The sequence below is a fragment of the Rousettus aegyptiacus genome, unplaced genomic scaffold (assembly GCF_014176215.1).
Source record: "Rousettus aegyptiacus isolate mRouAeg1 unplaced genomic scaffold, mRouAeg1.p scaffold_m13_p_13, whole genome shotgun sequence".
NCBI lineage: Eukaryota > Metazoa > Chordata > Mammalia > Chiroptera > Pteropodidae > Rousettus > Rousettus aegyptiacus.
In genome coordinates this window covers 80,617,372-80,639,920 of record NW_023416288.1, presented here as the reverse complement: position 1 = coordinate 80,639,920, position 22,549 = coordinate 80,617,372, and the positions used below count along the sequence as shown (strand labels likewise).

Below are 22,549 nucleotides of genomic sequence, written 5' to 3'. Positions count from 1 at the left end.
ATCTTCTTAATTCACTAAGACTTGTTTCGTGGCCTACCATGTGGTCTTGGTCTATCTTGGAAAATGTTTTATGTGCACTTGAGAAGAATGGATATTCTACTGTTTTGGGTGAAATATTCTAAAAGTATCAATAAGTATCAATTAAATCCAAATGGCCTAGTGTGTCATTTAAGACTATTTTTACCTTGTTGAATTTCTGTCTAAAAGATCTGTCTATTGGTGCTGATGGGGTGTTCAAGTCTCCTACTATGATTGTATTACTGTTTCTCTCTCCTTTTATGTTCATCAATATTTGCTTTATGTATTTAAGTGCTCCTATTTTGGGTGCATAAATTTTTATTAGGGTTATATCTTCTTGTTGGATTGATCTCCTTATCATTATGTAATGCCTTTCTTTGTCTTTTACTATAGCTTTTGTTTTACAGTCCTTTTTTTTTTTTGGTCTGATATAAGTATTGCTACACCAGCATTTTTTGTTTTTACTTGCATAAAATATATTTTTTCATCCCTTTAATTTCAGTCTTTGTATGTCTTTTGATCTGAAGTTAGTCTCTTGTGGATAGCATATGTATGGGTTTTGTTTTCTTATCTATTCAGCTACCCTATGTCTTTTGATTAGAACATTTATCTATTTACATTTAAGGTGATTTTTGATAGTGAAATAGTTATTGCCATTTGTTATTCATATTTAAATTTTCCCCCTTCTCCTTCTTTTACTTATAGAAGCCCCTTCAATATTTCTTGTAATACTGGCGTGCTGTTGACTAATTCCTTTAGCCTTTTCCTATCTGGGAAGCTCTTGATCTCACCTTCAATTTTAATTGATGGCCTTGTTGAGTAGAGGAGTCTTGGTTGTAGGTCTTTACTTTTCATCACTTTCAATATTTCGTGCCAATCTCTTCTGGTCTGCAAATTTTCTCTTGAAAAATCAGCTGAAAATCTTATGGAGTATCCTCATAAGTAACTAACTTCCTTTGTCTTGCTGCTTTTAAGCTTCTCTCTTTATCTTTAACTCTTGCCATTTTAATTATGACTTCTCTTTGTGTGGGTCTATTTGGGTTTACCTTATTCACATCTCTCTTTGCTTCCTGGATTTGTATATCTATTTCTTTCACCGGGTTAGGGAAGTTTTCAGTCATTATTTCCTCAAATACATTCTCAATCTCTTGCTTTCTCTCTTCTTCTTCTGGTACTCCTATGATATGAATGTTGTTATTCTTGATGTTGTCCCAGAGCTCTTTTAAACTATCCTTATTATTTGATTTTTTTTTCTTTTTGCCTTTCTGATTTGGTGTTGTTTGTTACCTTGCCTTCTAAATTGCTGGTTGCTCCTTTGCTTCATTTAATATACTGTTGATTCCTTCTAGTGTATTCTTCATTTCAGTTATTGTACTCTTCATTTCTGACTGGTTTTTTTTATAGTTTCTAAATTCTTTTTTACGCTTACCCCTCTTTATTGAAGTTCTCACTGAATTCACCAATTCTTCCCCTAAGTTTATCGAGCATCCTTATAACCAGTGTTTTAAACTCTGTTTCTGGTAGGTTACTTGACTCCATTTTCAAAAATTCCTTTTCTAGAGTCTTGTCCTGTTCTTTCATTTGGGACATTTTTCTTTGTTTTCTCATTTGGCTGCCTCTCTGTGCTTGTTTCTATGTATCAGGCTGACTGGCTGTGAGGACTGGCCATGCCTATAATGTATGAACTGCTGTGTGAGGGTTGATCTTATGGAATGGGATTTGCCCCAGTAAGCTTGTTTGCCTGTTGAGTCCATCATTTGGGTGTGCACTTTGTGGGGCTGATCAGGGATGTTCCATTCTGGTCTAATGCCAGCCTTTGGGTGTGTTTGTTTATCTGTGCTAACAAAGTCAGCTGCTGCTTGTGACTGACCTGGGGCTACCTGGCAGGAGCTAAGAAGATATCTGTGCTTGGTTGTTGCCTATGCTGGAACAGGGGGCACATGGAAGAGGTCACATAGTGAACCGAGGACAGCTGCCACAGCGCCAGGTCTGGGGTAGCTCAGCAAAAGTACAGGACACCCCAATCCCTGAGGCTGCCTGTAGGTTTAGTAGCTGAAAAAGCCTTGGGTTGTATGTGAGTTGGATGAAGTGGAGTCTCAGGGAGTCGCCAGGGCAGGGCAAGTGGTATTCCTCAGGTTTGTGCAGATTCATATTTGTAACCAGTGCCAAGCTTGTGGCCACTTGCAAAAGTCTCTGATCACACTGAGGCCATCTGTTTCCTGCCTTAGGCCTGAAGATCTCCAAGATTCATTTAAGAAATACTATAGCTTGGGCCTGGGCTGGTTGTCTGCCACTAAAAGTGTCTCTTGAGGTGTTCAGGCCAAGGCTTTATGATTGCTGCTCAAAGAGCTTCTTCTCAAGAGTATAAGGTAGGGCTGGTTGCCTAGCAATGAAATTGCCACCAGTAATTTTCCAGTTAGGTATATTGGGGTCTCAGGGAGTTACCAGGATGGAGGGATCAGATATCACCATGCCAATGCAGATTTGGATTTGGCTGTGTGCCAGGAGTTCTCTATTCAGTCATAACGGCACTTGCCTGTAGCTGCGCAGGAGGAGGGCTCAACAAAGGAACAATGGTGGCTATCCCTCCAGCCCTTACCTTAAAGTCACACAACTCAGTCTTTCCCTATATGTCTCTGATGCCTTCTGAGATGCTGTCCCTCTGCTGGAGCCTAGGATGAGTGCTTGCAAGTGAATGCATCTATGTGTGGCCCCTTTAGGAGGATGCCTGGGTTTCCAGCTGTCTTTTGTCTTACCCTGACAGTCAGAATCCTTACTGATATTCACATCCAGATTTTATGGGGACACCTCTTCCTGGCACTGGAACTCTGAGTTGGGGAGCCCCAATGTAGGACTGGGACCTCTTGCTCCTCCAAGGGGACCTCTGCAGTGAAGATATCCCTCCTGATGCTCAACTGCCACACATGGGTGTTGTACCATCCCATTCCATGTCTCTGTTCCTTCTACCAGTCTGGACATAGCCTCTTCTTTATATCTCCAGTTATAGTTTTCAGGTGCTTCTCCAAACTGACTGTCCTATAATTTAGTTGCAATTTCAATGTGGTCATAGGAGGAGGCAAGCACAGCATTTACCTACTTCACCATCTTGACCTTACTATCAAAATATCCTTATTTTGATCACAGGGAACATTTTAAACTTTTCTCTGATTTATTCAGTTCCTACAATATGTACATGTGAATAATTGCTCTTTTGTGTTTTCAATGCCATTTTTTCCTCTAATTTTTTTTGTATTTAGCTATTTGTAATTTACTTCATTTTTTGATATTAGACCTTAGAATTTTATTGTTCAAAATTATTTGTGTGCGTAGTATTTAAAACAGAAAACCTCATTGCTGAGTGTGAGCTTCAGGTCTGTCTGTCACTTTATTCTTTAAGTATGTAATATATGTCTATGGAATAAAATTCAAGTGGTATAGAAGGCCATAAAACAAAAAGTTTTTCTCCCACCTCCTCTCTTCCCACTTGGAGAAATTCACCTTTACTTCCCCTCCAGGAGATTCTATGTATATACTAGGAAATATGAATATATCATCTCTTTTCCCCTATAAATGGTAACACAGTTCTTCACTAAACTTTCACCTAAAAATATATCTTGACAATTGTTTCATATGAATGTACAACTCTTATTCTTTCTTTGTTTGTCTTATAATACTCTCTTTATTGTTTATGATTTATATGAAAATTGATTCCCTGAGATATCTTAAACTTTTTAATAGCCACACAACCCCCTATTCCACTATTCCATTGTGTGAATGTATCATAACTTATTTAACCAAAGATCTACTGCTAGACATTTAGATTGTTTCAGATCTCTTGCAGCTATCAACAGTGCTGCAGCAAAGATGCTAATATATTAGGCATTTCAATTGGGTGTGAAAATATTTGTAGGGAAATTCCTAGATATGGCTTTTGAGTCAAAGACAGATGCATTTAAATGCAGATAGATATCACGAGGTGTTTTTCATAGAGTTAACTAAACTTCTATTTACTTCAACCTTCAATGTTCAAGAGGGCCTTTTTCTCTATACCATCTCAAAAATAGAATACTGCTAAACTTTCTGATTCTTTACATTCTCATAAGGGAAAATGATATCTCATAATAGCTTTAATTTACATTTTTAAAAATTTTGAATGAGGCCCAATATTTCTTTATATTTTCTTTTCCAAGAACTATTTATTTATATTCTTTGCTAATTTTCTATTGTGTTGTTGATAATTTTTTATTGATCTGTGAGATCTCTTCCATTATTAAAAGAAATAGTATTTTGTCTGTGTTACACATTACAACATATTAATATTATGCCATTTTTACTCTGTTTATGCTGTATTTTTGCCATGCATAATTAGGGAAATAATTTTAGATTATGTCAGTCTTTTCTTTTATAACTTTGAAAGTCTGTGTCACATCTACAGCAGCATTCCTTGTTACAAAATTTAAAAGCATTAGCTTGTTTTCGTCTTAGAATTTGTTTTTACATTCAGCTTTCTGATCCAGGCGGAGTTTATTTTACTGTAATGAATTAGGTCATGGTTCTAACTTAAAAAATTTAAGATGGCTACTCAGTTGTTTTAATACAGTTTCTAAGAAATTGTGTTTATTTTACAAATTTACCCTCCACTATAGGGCAAATATAGTCATGGACTAAAAGCTGTCATGTACAAAGAAGAGCATATTTTACACATGGCAGGACAGGTAAGTGAATCATATATTCTTGAATATATTTAAATGTGCTTCCTATAGTTGTAGGAAGAAGTAATTTTTTCCCTTCAAATATGTAAGAGAGTATTCTTCAAAGGTATGTTTATACAAAACAAATACAACAGAATATCGATACTTTCCAGGACCCATCCAAGATTCTTAATTGAGATGTCAGTGCTGGGTGGTCTGCAAAGTTAAGTGTGTGGCTCATCAATAGACTCAGCACACTGTCCAAATTCATGCAAGGTACTTATAAAGTATTCCAACTTAATTCTCAAAACAACTCTATTATAAACTACATTATAAATAATGTTCTCAAAACCTTACTTCTTAAATCCGCTCAAGCTATGGTAAACCTGATTAAACTGTAACCCAGAAGATTCATTGTTACATAAATAATAGTGAAAAATAAATGAGAAGCTTTATCTTATTAAATAGTATGAAAATATATGCATTTGGGAGGAGTAAATGTTTAGATGCTAGTTACAAAATGAAGTATTTTTGTAGTTGTGCAGATAACAGAAATACTTTACATATGTATTGCACACTTTACAAAAATGCTTTCTGATCCATTATCACACTTGATTTTCAAAAACACTCTATAAAGTAAATCCATGTCATAACAAGAAAAAGAAGGAAGAAATGGGCAGCCTTATTAAAGAATTATACTTTGAATAAATAATATTTTTTGTTTTCTAGTTTAAAAACAAAATCCCATTACTATAGGATCCAGTAATTTAACTCTGGGAATATATCCAAAAGAATTGAAAGCAGGAACTCAAACATCTATTTGTACACCTATTTCATAGAAGCATTGTACACTATACCCAAAACGTGTAAGTGACCCAAGTGTCCATCAACAGATAAATGGATAAACAAAATGTGGTCTATACATACAGTGGAATATTGTTCAGCCCTAAAATAGAAGAAAATACTGTCACCTGTTATAATATGAATGAAGCTTGAGAACATTTTGCCAAGTTAAACAAACTGGTCACACAAACAAAAATACTGTATGATTCCACTTATACGAGTTAACTAGTGTAGCCAAATTCATAGAAAGAGAAAGTAGAATAGTGTTTGCAAGGGGCTGAAAAGAGGGAGAAATAGGGGAGTTGTTGTTTAATGGGTATAATTTCAGTTTTATAGATGAAAACATTCTGGAGACTGGTTGCACAACAATGTCAATGCACTTACCTATATGCTTAAAAGTTGTTAAAATGATAAATTTTATGTTATGTTAATTGTACACAATAAAAAACAAAATCTATTTTCCAAGCTCCACATCTCACAAACCTGTCCAAAAACCTCTTCGTTAACAGTGAAAGTAAGGTCTAGGATATCTGTGATGTTGTTGTCCTTCATCCATTGCAAGCTCTGGTGGAATTCTTCATCCAAATATTCCAAGTCGCTCAAATCACAGGGCCTGGGGCCATTTAAATGGAGAAAGGTTAAATAAATGACTGCCTAGACCTCATTCCAAAATGTTGTTATACAACTCTTGGCTAAAACAACACAGACTTATTCTAATAATTTGATATTTTTGAATATATTTTCTCTTTTAAAAAGAAAATATTAAAATATCTTCAATAATAAACATGAAATAATTATTGACTCATGAATTGTCTATGATAATTGGAAAAAAGTACCATTTCAAAACAACTAACCTTTAGATAAATCAATTCTTAGTTTAATGAAATGTTTGTAATGTTACTATAATTGTTTATATAAACTAATTCATATCCATTATATGATGTTATAATACCTTTCTTTGTGCATAAATAAAATCTCCAAATGCATTTTTATTGCACTTAAATGTTTATGAGATATCTAAGCACTCAGAAAAGTAAACCACCATAAACCTCATAGGAATGCTTAGGCAAAACAGGAACAAAAGAGCTAGAGGTACTAGGAAGGCCAGCACCTGTTATCCTGCAGGTGAGACTGGATGGATTGTGACTTGTAATACACTTACAGTCTCAGGAGTGCCTTATAGAAGGGTCTTGTGAAGAAGGCATCAAGAAGGTATTGATGTATCAAAGCCAAGCCTAGGATGCGACCACTAAACCTGAACCTGGAACACAGACAAGACAGAGAGATTTAAGAATATATAGAAATTTACATTGTTAAGTATATTAATTTGTATTTTTATTTTATGTGTTTCTTTGTAGTACCCATCTTAAACCACTTAAGGAATTTGCCAATTGATGACACAAAGGAGGCATCCATTCTCTTTCTCCTTATTCTTTACCAAAAACAATGCTTATGTATTTGGTATATATTAAAAGAATCCTTCTCTTCTCCAAGTACCAGAATAGAGTCATTTTGCCAAGGTCTTCTTCTCAGATCTGAGAGTCTAAGGAGCCAAGAAAAGAGAAGTACTGGTGAAGGTGAATTTTGGAACCCTGGATACACAGCCCACAACCTGAGGAAGACTTGCATCCTTACTTTTTCAAGCATTCTAGAGATACTACCTGTAGGTTAATGTGTGTCTGATACTATGTTTGGAATTGGAGGATTTGAGTATGAAACACATACGGCAGTTGAGTTTACAGTCAGTGGGAAAAATCACATTGGATCACATTCTGATAAGCAATAAGCTGAGCCCACATTGCCAGGCTAGCCACATACAAACAAAGGAAAGGTCTCTGCTAGAAAAATTTATTACATAGTCCTGGCCACCTCCATGCATAAAGTCCTTTACTGATTTAAACCTTTTTGGGGAAAATAGCTTCCTGGAATTTTTGCTGGTAACCTGCATAGCCGAATGTGAAGGCTCCCTGGAGCTTGATCTCATCATTGCCCTGCTTCTAAACAGCTTGTTTGCCTGTTCTAATGTACTGGTTTCCTCATCATGTCAGCCTTTCCAATCTCTGGCACCAAAATTGTGTCTCCCTGGTTTCTTCCTATCAAACCAGATTTTCACTTAAGCATAGACTTAGTTGTTACTTAATGTCAGATCCTCCCGATTGGAATTCCCAACTAACCCATCTCTTCTACTTTCCATGAAGCTCTTTTTAGACTCAAAGATGTCCTGCTCTATGCTGCTATAAAAAAAAAGTTAAAATGAATAGATTATCTGTTCCTGTAGCATAAGTGTGATTGTAAATAGTACTTCGAATTGTCATATTTAAAGTAATCAATTCTTTCGGCGTGAAATAGCATGCAAATATTTATTGAATCTGAAGAAATTTGAGGTGAGTAGAACCTCACTAAAGGTGCTACGGGTCACTGTTGATGAGAAGGATCATAGGATAATCAAACATCTTAGAGTTCTTGAGGCCAGGGTGCTCCCTCATTGCTCTTTCCTGATTACCCCGATAACTGACTGGTCTCAAATATGGTATCCACAATTCTGTGTATAAAAATATAGTTCACTCCAATACAGGCTTACCTGCTCTAAGACATTACGATTGGTGCTATTAACATGATGATGGGGTTGTGGCCATTCATATAGAGATGACTGAGACCACCCAGAGCTGAGGAGAGAAAATGTTAACATAGAGGTGCCTGGCCAAGTACTATCCTCACTTAAAGTTGGCCCTAGAAGCTCTAGTGAAAATATTTGGTCATATTGGCAGGCAGTGAGTATCCTCAGACATGAAATAGATGAAAATATTACATGAGAATATTATTTTCAGATCAATGTTAAAAATTGAATATCTTAATGAATTGTAAGTTTTCTGGAAAAATATGAATTGTTCAAATCTATTCAAGAAGAAGCAGAAAACTTAAAAAGACAACTATAGTGTAAACTAGAAAACTTTGAAGAGAAAGGACTATATTTGAAATTGAAACTGGGACTGACCGTGTGCGCGCGCGCGCATGCGCGCGCATGCATATGCATGCACATACATATATTTAAAGACATATTCTTTCAAACCTTCAATGGTCAGAAAACCCCTTTATTTTTTGAATAGTTTCAGAAATTAGAAGAGTGTAGAGAACTTCTTAATTCATCATTAGGAGCTACCATAAACATAAAATGCAATCTTGATAAGAGCAAAAGAAAGAAATCTAGGATTTGAGAGGAAAATGGCAGACTTGGTAAAAGCAGGGTTCACTTCCTCCCAGGTTCTCATTGAAATTACAAATAAATTATAAAATAATGAATGTGGAGAATCACCTGAAGTCCAGCTGATTGTAACACCTATGTCTGATAATATAAAAGAGCCACATCGATGCTGGTAGGAGGGGCAAAGTCACAAATCGGGCTGGACCTGCACCTGTAGGAGGTGGAAGATCACTGAGAGGGAGAGCAAGGCTGCAGAGGCTCTCCTGAAGGAGAAGGGGGTCCCGGTTTCATTTGGAGGCTCTCCAGCCCAGGGAAGAGGAGATTCCGATAACTCTGACTACAAAACAAAGGGAATTCTGGCCATCTGGGTGAGACAGAAGGAGACTGAAACCCTAGACGCTCCTTTGAAGGACCCGCACACAGGCTTTCTGACCTTCAGACACTCACCCAGGACACTGGAGGTGGGTCAGAGTCTCCCACAGGTTTCATACTGAGAAAGTCTGCATTACCTGGTACCACAATGAGGGCTGGAAGGGCAGCCACCATTGTGCCTTAGTCTGGTCCCCCTACTGGGCAATCTACAGACCACACCAGCTTGACCGTGCAGACCCCTCCCACAGGGTCATTAGGAAGCCCTGGCCTGAGGGGATCAGGCCACCCCATCCAACCTGCAGATTGCCTAGGGCTTTTGTTGCTGGATGGCTGCTGAACCCTGCATGGACTGGCTAAGCATTCGCAGCTGGCAGCCAGTGCTGTGAGTACGTATTTCCTGGATAGAGTCAGGCAGATCACTGCTGCCAACATGAACTTGGACAGATCTAGGGGTTCTGTGGGCCAGTCCCAGCAAGATCACAGCAACTGGTCTTGCTGTGAACTGGGACTTCTGCAAGAATGAGTGAAGGGTTACCAAAGTTATAGCAAGACTGAGGCTATATTAATCTGACTGCCATTGTCTCTCTGAGACCCCACCCCACCCTACCCACAAATTGCCCTAGGTGACCCATTGACAGTGAACTGCTACAGCCTTGCCCCTCCCACCCCCATCTCTTAATCCACACAGGCAACAAACTTTGGCTAGCACAAGGCGGACACTGCATGAAAATCAGTGGCAGGCAAATCTCTGCTGCCTGCCAGAGTTGCAATATTGCATCTGGGGAGTGCAGGGGTCTGTGGGACCACCCTAGACAGCAGCTAGTCTCACTGTGACCTGTGACTACAGTGGGAATGACCGAGCACAGAACTTGCAGCAAAACTGAGGCTGTATGGGACTGATGGCCCTTGTCTCCCTGAGATCTCACTTCACCCAAGCGACAAAGTGCCTGCAGCCCATTGACAGGAATCCTCACATTCCCTCCTTGGCTCTGGGATTGTGCAGTCTGTGTAGGCAACAGACCTTGGCTAGTGGAGTGAGTATATTTCATGGAAAAGAGTTGTGGAAAGACCACTACTGTATGTATGAGCTGCAATATCTATTGAGGGGACTGTATGGGTCTGTATTGGCCTGACAGCCCTTGACTCTTTGAGCTTCTGCCCCATCCAATAGACAAAGTTCCCATCATACATTGAAAGGAAGGTGTCCCTGCCCTGGGGTGGCGCATTCAGGCCCAAGGTGGGCAGCAGCTTACCTTGCTATTATTGGAAACTTCTACAGGGAGCCACAGAGACATGGGCAGGGGAAAATTTAGTCGATAGGTCCAGGAGACTCCCCAGGTCCTGTGTCACCCAATATGCATATCACCCAGCGGTTCATCCAGTTTCAGAGACTTACAAGCAACTGACAGTCAGTGTCATATTTTGAGGAGTACTGGTCCCTCTGCTAAACTGCCATAGATCAGAAACAGGGGGTAACCAACTGCTGCCTACAACATTGTCTCTTCCACTCACTTGTAGATACAGCATAGGCAACAACCATCTGCAAATTGCTTTATAGTTCCTGCCAGGTGGTCCTGAGCAATCAAAAACCATGATGGCCTTGGCCTCCCAACAGGCCATAAAACCAATGCATCCGGAGGCTGGCACCAGACCACAACAAAGCCACTCCTGATTAGTCTCATTAGCGGTACACGCAAATAGTGGTTGCGACAAGTATGTAAGCCTGCTAGGGCAAATCTCACTCTGTAGGGTCAGCCCCCACGCAGCAACTTTTACACTGTGGGTGGAACCAATTCCCACAATTAGTTCGCCTGAGAGTTAATCCTATCCACTGATGTACTAACAACAATAAAGGCTTGGTGACAACAATAAAGGCTTGGCAACAACAGAAGATCATACACAACCCACACAAAGATAATGTCTAGAGCCTCCAGCATAGGGGATCAGGGAAAGTATGCCACTAGGCCACACAGGACACCTTTCATATTAGGCCATCTGGCCAAGGCTGAGAGATGAAACAAATATTCCTGACACATAGAAATGAATACAGAGAGACAAATAAAATGAGAAAATAAACATGCCACAAATGTAACAACAGGAAAAAACTCCAGAAAAGAAGCTAAATGATATGGAGGCAAGCAACATAACAGAGACAGAATTCAAAATAATGGTTATAAAGATGCTCAACGAACTTATGGAGAGAATGGAAGAGCACAATGAGAACATCAACAGAGAGAGTAAACATAAAAAAAGACATAGAAACTTTATAAAAGAACCAGACAGAAATGAAGAATACAATAACTGAAATGAAGAATACACTAGGAGGATTCAAGAGTAGATTGGACGAAGCAGAAGATCGAATCTATGAACTGGAAGACAGGTAGCAGAAATTGCCCAATCAGAACAATAAAAAAAATAATAATAATTTTTAAAAATGAGGATAGTTTAAGAGACCTCTGGGACAACATGAAGCATAACAATATCCCGATCATAGGATTACCTGAAGAGGAAGAGAGAAAGCAAGGGATTGAGAATCTATTTGAAAAAATAATGAAAGAAAACTTTCTTAACCTGGCAAAGGAATTAGACATACAAGTTCAGGAAGCATGAAGAGTCCCAAACAGGAGGAATTCAGACCCACACCAAGATACTTCATAATTAAAATGCTAAAGGTCAAAGACAAAGAGAGAGTCTTAAAAGCAGCAAGAGAAAAGCAGTGAGTTACTTACAAGGGTACCCCTATTAGAATGTCTGCTGATTTTTCAATGGAAACTTTGCAGGTCATAAATACTCAAAGCCTTCATAAACAAGAATCTACAACCACAAAAACTCCACTCAGTAGTTTTCGATTAAGATGGAAGATAAGATAAAGAGCTTCTCAGACAGGGAAAAGCTTAAGGAATTCATCACCAACAAACCAGCATTACAAAAAATGTTAAAGGGACTTCTGTAAAAAGAAAAGGGATAAAAAGAAAATAAGAATAACAAATACAAATAACAAAATGGCACTAACTTTGTACCTATCGGTAATCACTTTAAATGTAAATGGATTAAATGCTCTAATAAAAAGACACAGGGTAGCTGAACGGATAAGAAAACAAGACCCATGATATGCTGTCTACAAGAGACCCACTTCAAATCAAATGACACTCACAGACTGAATGTAAAGGAATGGAAAAAGATATTTCATGCAAATAAAAATTTTAAAAAACAGATAATGATATTTATATTAGATAAATAGACTTTAAAACAAAGGCTATCATAAGAGACAAAAAAAGGACATTACATAATGATAAAGAGATTGATAAATCAAGAGGACATAACACTAGTAAACATATATGCACCCAACATAGGAGCACCTACACACATAAAGCAACTATCGGCTGATATATAGAAGAGATCAATAGTAATACACTCATAGTAGGAGACTTTAACACCCCGTTGACAACAATGGACAGATCTTCTAGGCAAAGAATCAACAAGGAACCAGTGGCCTAAAAGTCACACTAGACCTGATGGATTTAATAGATATTTTCAGATCATATTACCCCAAAGCAGCAAAATATACATTCTTTTCAAATGCACATGGAACATTTTCTAGAATAAACCATATGTTAGGACACAAATCAAGTCTTAATAAATTTAAGAACATTGAAATAATATCAACTGTCTTCTCCGATCACAATGATATGAAAGTAGAAATCAACGATAAGAAAAAAAACTGAAAAGTACACAAACACATGAAGGCTAAATAACACGATACTACACAATGCATGGGTTATTAATGAGATCAAGGAAGAAATCAAGAGACAAATTAAAATGAAAACAGCAATGCAAAATCTATGGGACACAGAAAAAACAGTCCTAAAAGGGAAATTCATAGCAGTGCAGGCCTTCCTCAAGAAACAAGAAAAAGCTCAAATAAACAATCTAACCTTACAATTAAAAGAACTAGAAAAAGAACAGCAAACAAAGCCCAAAGTGAATAAAAGGAAAGAAATAATAAAGATCAACAAGGGAATAAATGAAATAGAGTCTAGAAAAACAATACAAAAGATTAATGAAACCAACAGTTGGTTCTTTGAAAGGATAAACAAAATTGACGGACCCTTAGCCAGACTCACCAAGGAAAAAAGAGAGAAGACTCGAATAAATAAAATCAGAAATGAAAGAGGAGAAATAACTACAAACTCCACATAAATACAATAGATGATAAGAAAACACCAGGAGCAATTGTATGTCAACAAATTGGACATTCTGAAAGAAACGGACACATTCTTAGAAACATACAATCTCCCAAGACTGAGTCAAGAAGAAATAGAAAATTTGAACCAACAGATTACCACCAATGAAATTGAATTACTTATTCTAAGTAAGCAAAATGTCCCTAAAAAAAAAAGTCCTGGACCATATGGTTTCATAGGTGAACTTTACCAAACATTCAAAGAATTATCATCTATTCTTCTCAAACTATTCTAAAAAATTCAAGAAGAGGGAAGGCTCCTTCTTTTATGAAGCCACCATTACCTTGATTCCAACCAGACAAAGATATTACAAAAAAAGAAAACTATAGGCTGATATCTCTTATGGACATTGGTGCAACAATCCTCAATAAAATATTAGCAAGCCAAATTCAGCAACACATTAAAAATATCATACGCCATGATCAAATTGGGTTTATTCCTGGGATGCAAGGTTGGTACAATATCTGCAAATCAATTAATGTGATACACTACATTAAAAAATCAAAAGATAAAAACCATATGATCATATCAATAGAAGCAGAAAAAGCAAGCAAAATCCATCATCCATTTTTGATATAAACTCTCAGCAAAGTAGGAATAGAGGAAACATACCTCAACATAAAAAAGGCCATATGTGACAAACCTACAGCTAACATCATACTCAATAGGGAAAGGACAAAAGCATTTTCCTTAAGATCAAAAACAAGACAAGGGTAACCACTTTCACCACTCCTCTTTAACATTGTATTGCAAGTCTTAGCCACAGCAATAAGACAACAAAGAGAAATAAAAGGCATTTGAATTGGAACGGAAGAAGTAAAACTCTCATTATTTGCCACTGACATGAGACTATATATAGAAAAGCCTAAAGATTACACAAAAAAACTGTTAAAACTGATCAGTGAATTCAGCAAAGTAGCAGATTACAAACTAAATATTCAGAAATAAGTGGCATTTTTATACACTGATGATGAACTTCCATAAAGAGAAATTTAAAAAATAATCCTATTTACAATTGCATCAAAAACTATAAAATACTTGAGAATCAAATTAACCAAGGAGGTAAAAGACCTGTTCTCAGAAAATTAGAAGTCATTGAAAAAAGAAATTGAAGAAACAAATTAATGTAAGCATATACTATGTTCGTGGGTAGGAGGAATCAACATCATTCAAATGGTCATACCCAAAGCAATCTATAGATTCAATGCAATCCCTATCAAAATACCAATGGAATTTTTCAAAGAGCTAGAACAAATAATCCTAAAATTTATACAGAGCCATAAAAAAATCCCAAATAGCCACAGCAATCTTGAGAAAGAACAAAGTTGGAAACATCACACTACCAGATATCAAAGCTACAGTAATCAAAATAGCATGGCACTGGGATAAAAACAGATACATTGATCAATGGAACAGAATAGAGAGCCCAGAAATAAATCCATGACTATATGCTCACTTAATATATAACAAGGGATGTAAGAATATACAATAGGGTAAAGGCAGTCTCTTCAATAAATGGTGTTGGAAAAATTGAACAGATACATGCCAAAGAAGAAGAGGAAGGAGGAGGAGACAGAGACGGAGAAGGAGAAGGAGAAGGAGGAGAAGGAAAAGGAGGAGAAAAAGAAACTGGACCACCTTCTTATACCATATACAAGAATAGACTCAACTGGATTAAAGACTTAAATGTAAGACCCTAAACCATAAAAATTCTAGAAGAAAATATAGGCAGTAAACTCTCTGATATTACTAACAGGAATTTATTTTCAAATATATCTTCCAGGGCAAGGGAAACAAACAAAAAAATAAACAAATGGATCTACATCAAACTAAAAAGGTTTTGTACAGTGAAGGAAACCATCAACAAACCAAACCATCAACAAACCAAAGAGACAATCGACTGTTTGGGAGAAGACATTCACTAATGATATATCTGATAAGGGGTTGATATTCAAAATATATAAAGAACTCATACAATTCAACAACAAAATCAAATAAACAATCAAATTAAAAAATAGGCAGAAGACATGAACATCTACTCTCCAAAGAGGAAATACTGATGGCTAATAGACATATGAAAAGATGCTCTAGGTTGCTATCCATCAGAGAAATTCAAATTAAAACCATAGTGAGATATCACCTCACACCTGTCAAAATGGCTATCATCAATAAATCAAAAAACAACAAGTGCTGGTGAGGATGTGGAGAAAAGGGAAACCTAATACATTATTGGTAGGTTGACAAATAAATACAGCTGCTATGGAAAACAGTATGGAGTTTTCTCAAAAAAATAAAAATGAATTTACATTTTTACCCAGCAGTTGCACTTTTTGATATTTATCCAAAGAAAAACAAAACAATTCTTAAAGATCTATCCACCCCAATATTCATGACAGCATAATTTACAATAGCCAAGATATGGAAGCAACCTAAATGTCCATTAACAGAAGACTGGATAAAGAAATTATGGTTTATATATACAGTGAAATATTACTCGGCCATTAAAAAAAGGAAATCTTACCCTCTGCAATGACATGGATGGACCTAGAAGTTATTATGCTGAGCGAAATAAGTCCGAAAGAGAAAGATAACTACCATATGATTTCACTTATATGAGGAATCTAAGGAACAAAAAGAACTAATCAGAAACAGATTCACAAATATAGTGGACAATTTGGTGACAGAAGAGGTGAGGGGGTTTGGGGGGCTGGGAGAATGGGGTAAAGGGTTAAAGAAGTACAAATTAGTAGTTGATAGTTGATTACATGATGGCTAAGTGGAGGGCCGGGGGAGGGAGGGAGCAATTGGGAGGATTGTTTTATGAACTGTATAGAAGTCTAACCAATGTACTGTATAGTTAAAACTAATTTAAATAAACAAATTTTTAAAAAGTGTTTGAAAACCTTTGTTTCTAAAAGAACTCACAAGACCGACTTATTTTTTAGAAGTTCAGGAAAGAAGTCACAAAGGAACTACAAAAAACTTTAAGGGTGGGTTAAATTTGGATGCGTGTAAATGAGAGAAGAGAAACAGAGGAAACATAAGACATGTTGAATGGGGAGAGGAGTGCAGTCCTTATGGAAGTACAGGAGGACAGAGGAGAAGATGGTATGGAGAGGCAGATATTGTCTCAGGCAGGAATTCTCAGGGCTCTGAGGATTTGAGGGATGCAGATTTCATTTGGTAAACAGTAAAATTATTAAAGATTTTTGTGCTGAGGAAAGGGGGGAAGACTGGCAAAATGGGATAGAAAATGAATGAGACCAAAGGTAGGATAAACAAGGTAGTACATGTGACATTTATTATATGCCAGAGGCTCACTGCCGGTTTGTGTGGTACAGAACCATGTCCTCTGGAGTATGAGAGCATGTTGGGGAATTCATGTCCATGACATTTATTTCCCTCTAATAATTTAGCTAAGGCATTTTTGCCAAATAGCATTTTAGCCATTAGGAATTTATTTTTAAAAATTACATGTATCATTTTAATGAAAATTCATTAACATGATCATAAATACTTTTTTTTTTTATCATCATTACTTTTGTCTTCTCTGGCTTGTTTGGCTCCTTTCTCCTCACCTTATCTCCTGTGACCCATCCATGTTGAATACAATGTACTCTCCCATATTTTTCATCTAAATCATATTATATATTAATTTATTTATATGTAAGTCTTTATATCTAAACACGTACAGGTTTTGCATCATTATTTTTCAGTTTGAGTTGTATTTTTCATACTTTTTTGCTTTTTTCTTCTCTAAACAATATCTTGAAGAAATCACCGTTTATCATCTGGTAAGGTTCTAAGTCTTTTTATGTCTCTTGTCACTGTGCAGTGTGATTATGCCTTGATGAAGTTAAGGGAACAGTCAGTCCCCCTGCTGATAGACAATTGGGTTGTTTTTACATTTGTGTCTTTACAAATAATGCTGAAATAAACATCCTTGTCTTTTTTGTTAGGCAGTATAGCACAGCTTTCAAAAGTTTTCACTCTAGAGCCAAATGACCTGGATTTGACCCCTAGCTTTGTCATTTACTAGCTATGTTACTTTGAGCAAGTTTTAAACTTCTTTGGGTATTGGTTTCCTCATTTGTAAAATAGGGGATCATTAGAAGATGTGTAACTCATGTAGTACCTGGCAAAGAAACTTGGCCCATAATAAGGGCTCAATAAATATTAGCTATTATTATAAGATTCCTTAATTGTAGTGCTTTTGTTTCTATGAGATAGAATTCATTTTAATTTTTGCTAATTTGATAGTTATAAAGTGCTGTATCATTGTTATTTTAATTTACATTTCCATGACCATTGGTAAAGTTGAAATTTTTTTTATGGGTTTTTGACCATTTGAATTTTTTTCTCCCTCTTAACAGCTTTTTCATGTTCTTTGCCAATTTTTATATGATCGTTTCCCCTCTTCTTTTCAAGTTGTAAGAGCTCTTTGAAAACTATATTACAGATTTTCAACGTTCGATTTTCCTGAGTTGTGAAGATTATTTTTCAAAACCAAAGCTTATCTTTGACTTTGTTAAAGGTATTTTGCCATAAAAATTAAGTTTTATATATTCAAATATGTCTTTTAAAAGAAGATTCTAGGGCTCCAGTCTTGATTTTAAAAGTCTATATCACTAAAAGTTACTTTTATTTTTTTCATTTTTTTTAAATGGTGACATTGGTTAATGAAATCCAGTAAGTTTCAGCTGCACATTTTACCAGTAAGATACATATATATTTACATTGTGTGTTCACCTCCCATAGTTAGATTTCTTTCTGTCACCACATATTTGACAGCTTTTACCCTATCAACCTCCCCGCTTCTCTCTCTCCCCTACCCTCTGATAACTGCTAGTCTATTGTTCAATGTCCATGAGTTTCTGTTTGTTTGTCCTGTTCATTTATTGCTTTTTGGTTTATATCCCACATATAAGTGATATTATGTGGTTTTTAACTTTTTCTGTCTGGCTTATTTAGCTTAGCATGATTATTTCGACGTCCATCCATATTGTTAAAAATGGCAGTATTTCATCACTTCTTAGGACTGAGAAATATACCATTGTATAAATGTACCACAGTTTCTTTATCCAATCATCTATCCTAGGACACTTTGGTTGCTTCCATGTCCTGGCCACTGTGAATAATGCTGCTATGAACATCAGTATGCAAATACTCAAGGTTTCTTCAGTTTGTTTTATATTCTCAATAATGTTTATGTTCTAGAATACATATACAGTCACCTAGTTTTTATGAAGAAATTTAACTGTTATGTTTTTGGCTCGTGCTTTCAAATTAGAGAGAAATTGAACCATTTTTTTTTTTTTTTGGTTGCCTAGCCAGTTGTATTAACATCATTAAATAGTCTATTCTTTTCCAACTAAATTGAACTTCCACCTTTGTCATATATTATATTTTTGTACATCCTCAAATCTATTTCTGGATAATACAAATGTTCAAAAGAGGGTTCTCTGTAATAATTTTGAAAACTTTACTAGATGTTTCTCACAGTTGTGAATAAAGCTGGATTAAGAAATGGGCAGAATGGATATAGTCACAACCTGTTATGCACATCTTATGGTGACTATTCAACTAATTTATGCCCCACAGCTTTTCTTGGGCCTTGCTAGGAAGGCTCCTCAAATTTAGTAGGCTGTGAGACCACTAAAGCTCTTGTAGGTGTCTAGGAAAGACAGCTTGGGACAGCTTGGAGCGGGAGAGCTAATCTCATCCTTGACTCAAATAAAACTACATACTGAGCTCTTCTGTCAGGAGGGAGCCATAGCAGTTGAAGGGCCATGAGACATCAATGGGATCTTATGATATTATGGTTTCTACCTACTACTTCAAGATTCTGCAGATGTAGCAAGGGGTATTTAAAATGTGTTATCCAGGACTTCTTAAGTTTCATAAAACTCTGCAATCATACTTAATATCCACTTGGCCATACTCTGCATGTCAAAGGAAACTCTCACCTCCCTATACCTCCTCTTGCTAAATACTTAAATATATATATATTTAACACCCAAGTAGTGTCTGCTTGGATACGGAGAGAATTCAGGGCAGGGGCAGAAGTAGGGGGCAGGGAGTTCTATTTTGCATTTACCACAGGGCCTTGGCTTTTCTTATAGACATTGGTTTGAGGGGTCCTAAATTTTTTGGCACTGGTAAGGTTAGATTTGTCACTATCACCTACATGAAATAAGCACATGGGACTTCCAATGGTTGCACAGAAACTGCTTAAATAGCATCAGATTTGAAACCCGGCTTCTGAGTATTCTCACACTGATGATTACACAAAAAGTGGCCCATATCACAATAACTTCTTAAAATGATACATACTAATATTTAAAACAAATAGAGCACATCCAACGCAGGTATTCTTCTTCAAAATAGAGAAGAAGCTCATCTATTTCAATTGTTTAAACTCAAGCGCATCTTAGATTTTCTCTGAGAAAAGTGGCATTCAGAATGATTGAGATAGAAAAAATTTCCAGTGGTGATTTCAGAGAGGACAATTGGTAGAAACTTAACTCGACAATGGGCACTATTATTAAGGAATATACATCATTGACCTATTTATCTATCACTCCATCATCCATCCATCATCCATTCATCCTTCTTTCATTCCTCCTTTTTTTCCAATTTTTCTTTTTTTCTTTCTCTTTTCTTTCTTTTTCTTGTTTTCCTTCTTTCCTTTCACAGGAGTTTATTGAGTGAGGAATTTCTGACTAGGAAAGCAAGACCTTAGTCTCACAGGGCTTATTCTAAGAAGAGAGACAAATAATAATGAGTAATAAGTATATAGTACAAGTATATAAATATACTTTATTTCAGATAGTGATAAATTCTGTTAATACAAGAAAGTAAGGTATTAAGTTGGAGAGTTATATTAGATGGGCTATTTATTTATTTATTTATTTGAATTTTTTATTGCAGTAATATGTACAAAACATAAAAATTTTCATTTTAACCAGTTTTTAAATATAAATTTCAGAGGTGACCACAGAAACATGGTGGAGTGAGAAATGTCCTCGTTTTTCTCTTATTGAAACAACAATAAGCTGAACAACTAAAATGCAACAAAAGACACCCAAACTGCACACTAGCACATCTGAACGTTATATCTACACATAAGAGCTACCACAGGTCAAAACCCTGGGACTAGGGCGATAGATGGGGAGATACAGAGAAGCTGCCTCTTGCAGCCAGAGCTCTCTGCAGAAGGAGGGAGAGGGGAAAAGGTGTTCCCGGTTCCCTGAACAACCCTGTCTGGGAGAGGTGTGAAATCCATGGACTGGCAGCAGTGCCTAGGGATCAGGGCAGAAAGGGGAGAAATGGAGAAGGCAGAAAAGTGGGGATAGCACACAGAAACAACAGTTGATTATTATCAGTCAAGGTTGCAAAATATGAGGCTGAGCCACAGCCCCCAACTCCCAACCCAGAGGGCCCCTTCCCCCATATCATCCAAGACCGAACACCACAGAGCCCCAGGGCAATCTGAGCAAACACTATCAAAACTGTCATTAACACTGACAGGGACTGAGACTGAGGGTAACAAGCGTGATTGAATATTTATTTTTAAAAAACCATTGTTAGGACTTTATGTAAAGCAGGGATCCAAGAGGCATAGACGCCATCTACTGGAAACCAAAAGAAAAATGCCTTCTAGGCAACAGGCTAAAAGAGAGACCTTTATGTAATAAATCTTTCTTGAAAAATAGCAGAATGCACTTCCATTAATTTCCAGGCAACGAAATAGTCCATTAAACATCATGAACAACCACGGTGACAAGGCAGATCAGAAAGAAAGCGAAAAATCTTCAGAAAATAAGCTTACAGACAAATATGTGACTTAAATGACAGAGAATTCAGGTTGATACTTCAGAAAAAAATTCAATGAGATCCAAAACAATTCATAGTAACAATTATAGGAATTGAAAAACAACTAGTAGAGCAGAATGAATTCTTTGGCATTGGCAAAGAGATTGAAACCTTCTAAAAGACCAAATAGAGCTTCTGAATACAAAAAAAAACACACCAAAAGAGATGAAAAATCAAACAGGAAACTTGGGAAAGAGATTCAACTAAATCGAGGAAATGATCAGTGATCTCGAAGACAGAAATCTAGAAATAAATCAGAAGGAAGAACAGAGAAAACGAAGAATGAAAAATAATGAAAGAGAAATACAAGAACTAGATGATACCATCAGGAGAGGAAACATAAGAATAATTGGCATTGTTGAAAGGGAGGAAAAGGAGCAGGGATTAGAGATCATTTTCAGACAATTTCCCAAATCTGCTGCCATTCTCTACTACAAGGCCTGTATTAAAAGACATACTGAAAGGGGTCAGCCTATCTAAAAAATAAGACACACACACACACACACACACACACACTCACACAAAAAACCTACATAACTAGGAGTAAAGCTACTTGCAGGCAGACAGAAGCAGAGGAGTGCAGCCCTTACTATGAACAGGACATTATAAGCTTAAACATAAAAAGAGATTTGCTATAGCAAGATAGTAATAAATGTTCGGCATACATAGAGACATACTGAGAAAATGATGACTGAAAAGGTGAGGATTCAAAGAACAAATTCGCAAAGTGGAATGGAGATAAGGCACATGCAAAAGAAAATTGATTACTAAATATGTAGAACTATTCTGTACATATTTGCAATGGTGACCACACGCTAAAGACTCAGACTGAAATGTATAACACAAAACAAGAAGAAACAGAGGGAAAATCCACAGAAGTTAATCAAAATTTTTTTAAAAAATAGAAACACAAGGACAAGGAAGCAATGGAAACACCCAACTACCAAAAAACAAAAGATAAAATGGCTATAAGAAGACCTCATATTTCAATAATCACCCTAAATGTAAATGGACTGAACTCACCAATACAAAGGCACAGAGTTGAGGATTGGATCAAAAAACAAAACCCAACCATATGCTGCCTCCAGGAGTCACATCTCAGCTCCAAAGACAAATATAAACTCAAAGTGAAAGGACGGAAAATGACATTTCAAGCAAATGGCATTCAGAAAAAAGAGTAGTGGTGCTAATATCAGATGAAATAGATTTCAAAATAAAAAAGGCAAAGAAATATCCTGAAGGGACACTTCATAATGATACAGGAAATCATGCATCAATAAGAAATAATTCTTATTAATATCTGT

General features: G+C 36.5%; 1 protein-coding gene across 4 annotated transcripts in view; it reads right to left on the bottom strand.

Moving 5' to 3' along the window:
• The window catches only part of HECW1 (HECT, C2 and WW domain containing E3 ubiquitin protein ligase 1), a 455,900-nt gene that overhangs the window by 23,103 nt on the left and 410,248 nt on the right, over positions 1 to 22,549 (bottom strand). For all 4 annotated transcript variants that reach the window (XM_036231048.1, XM_016118948.2, XM_016118947.2 and 1 more), the window contains 2 exons: positions 6,715 to 6,813; positions 6,036 to 6,165 (listed from right to left, as the gene is read on the bottom strand). In XM_036231048.1, coding sequence (XP_036086941.1) covers positions 6,036 to 6,165; positions 6,715 to 6,813 — 229 coding nt within the window. The remainder of the gene's footprint in view (positions 1 to 6,035; positions 6,166 to 6,714; positions 6,814 to 22,549) is intronic.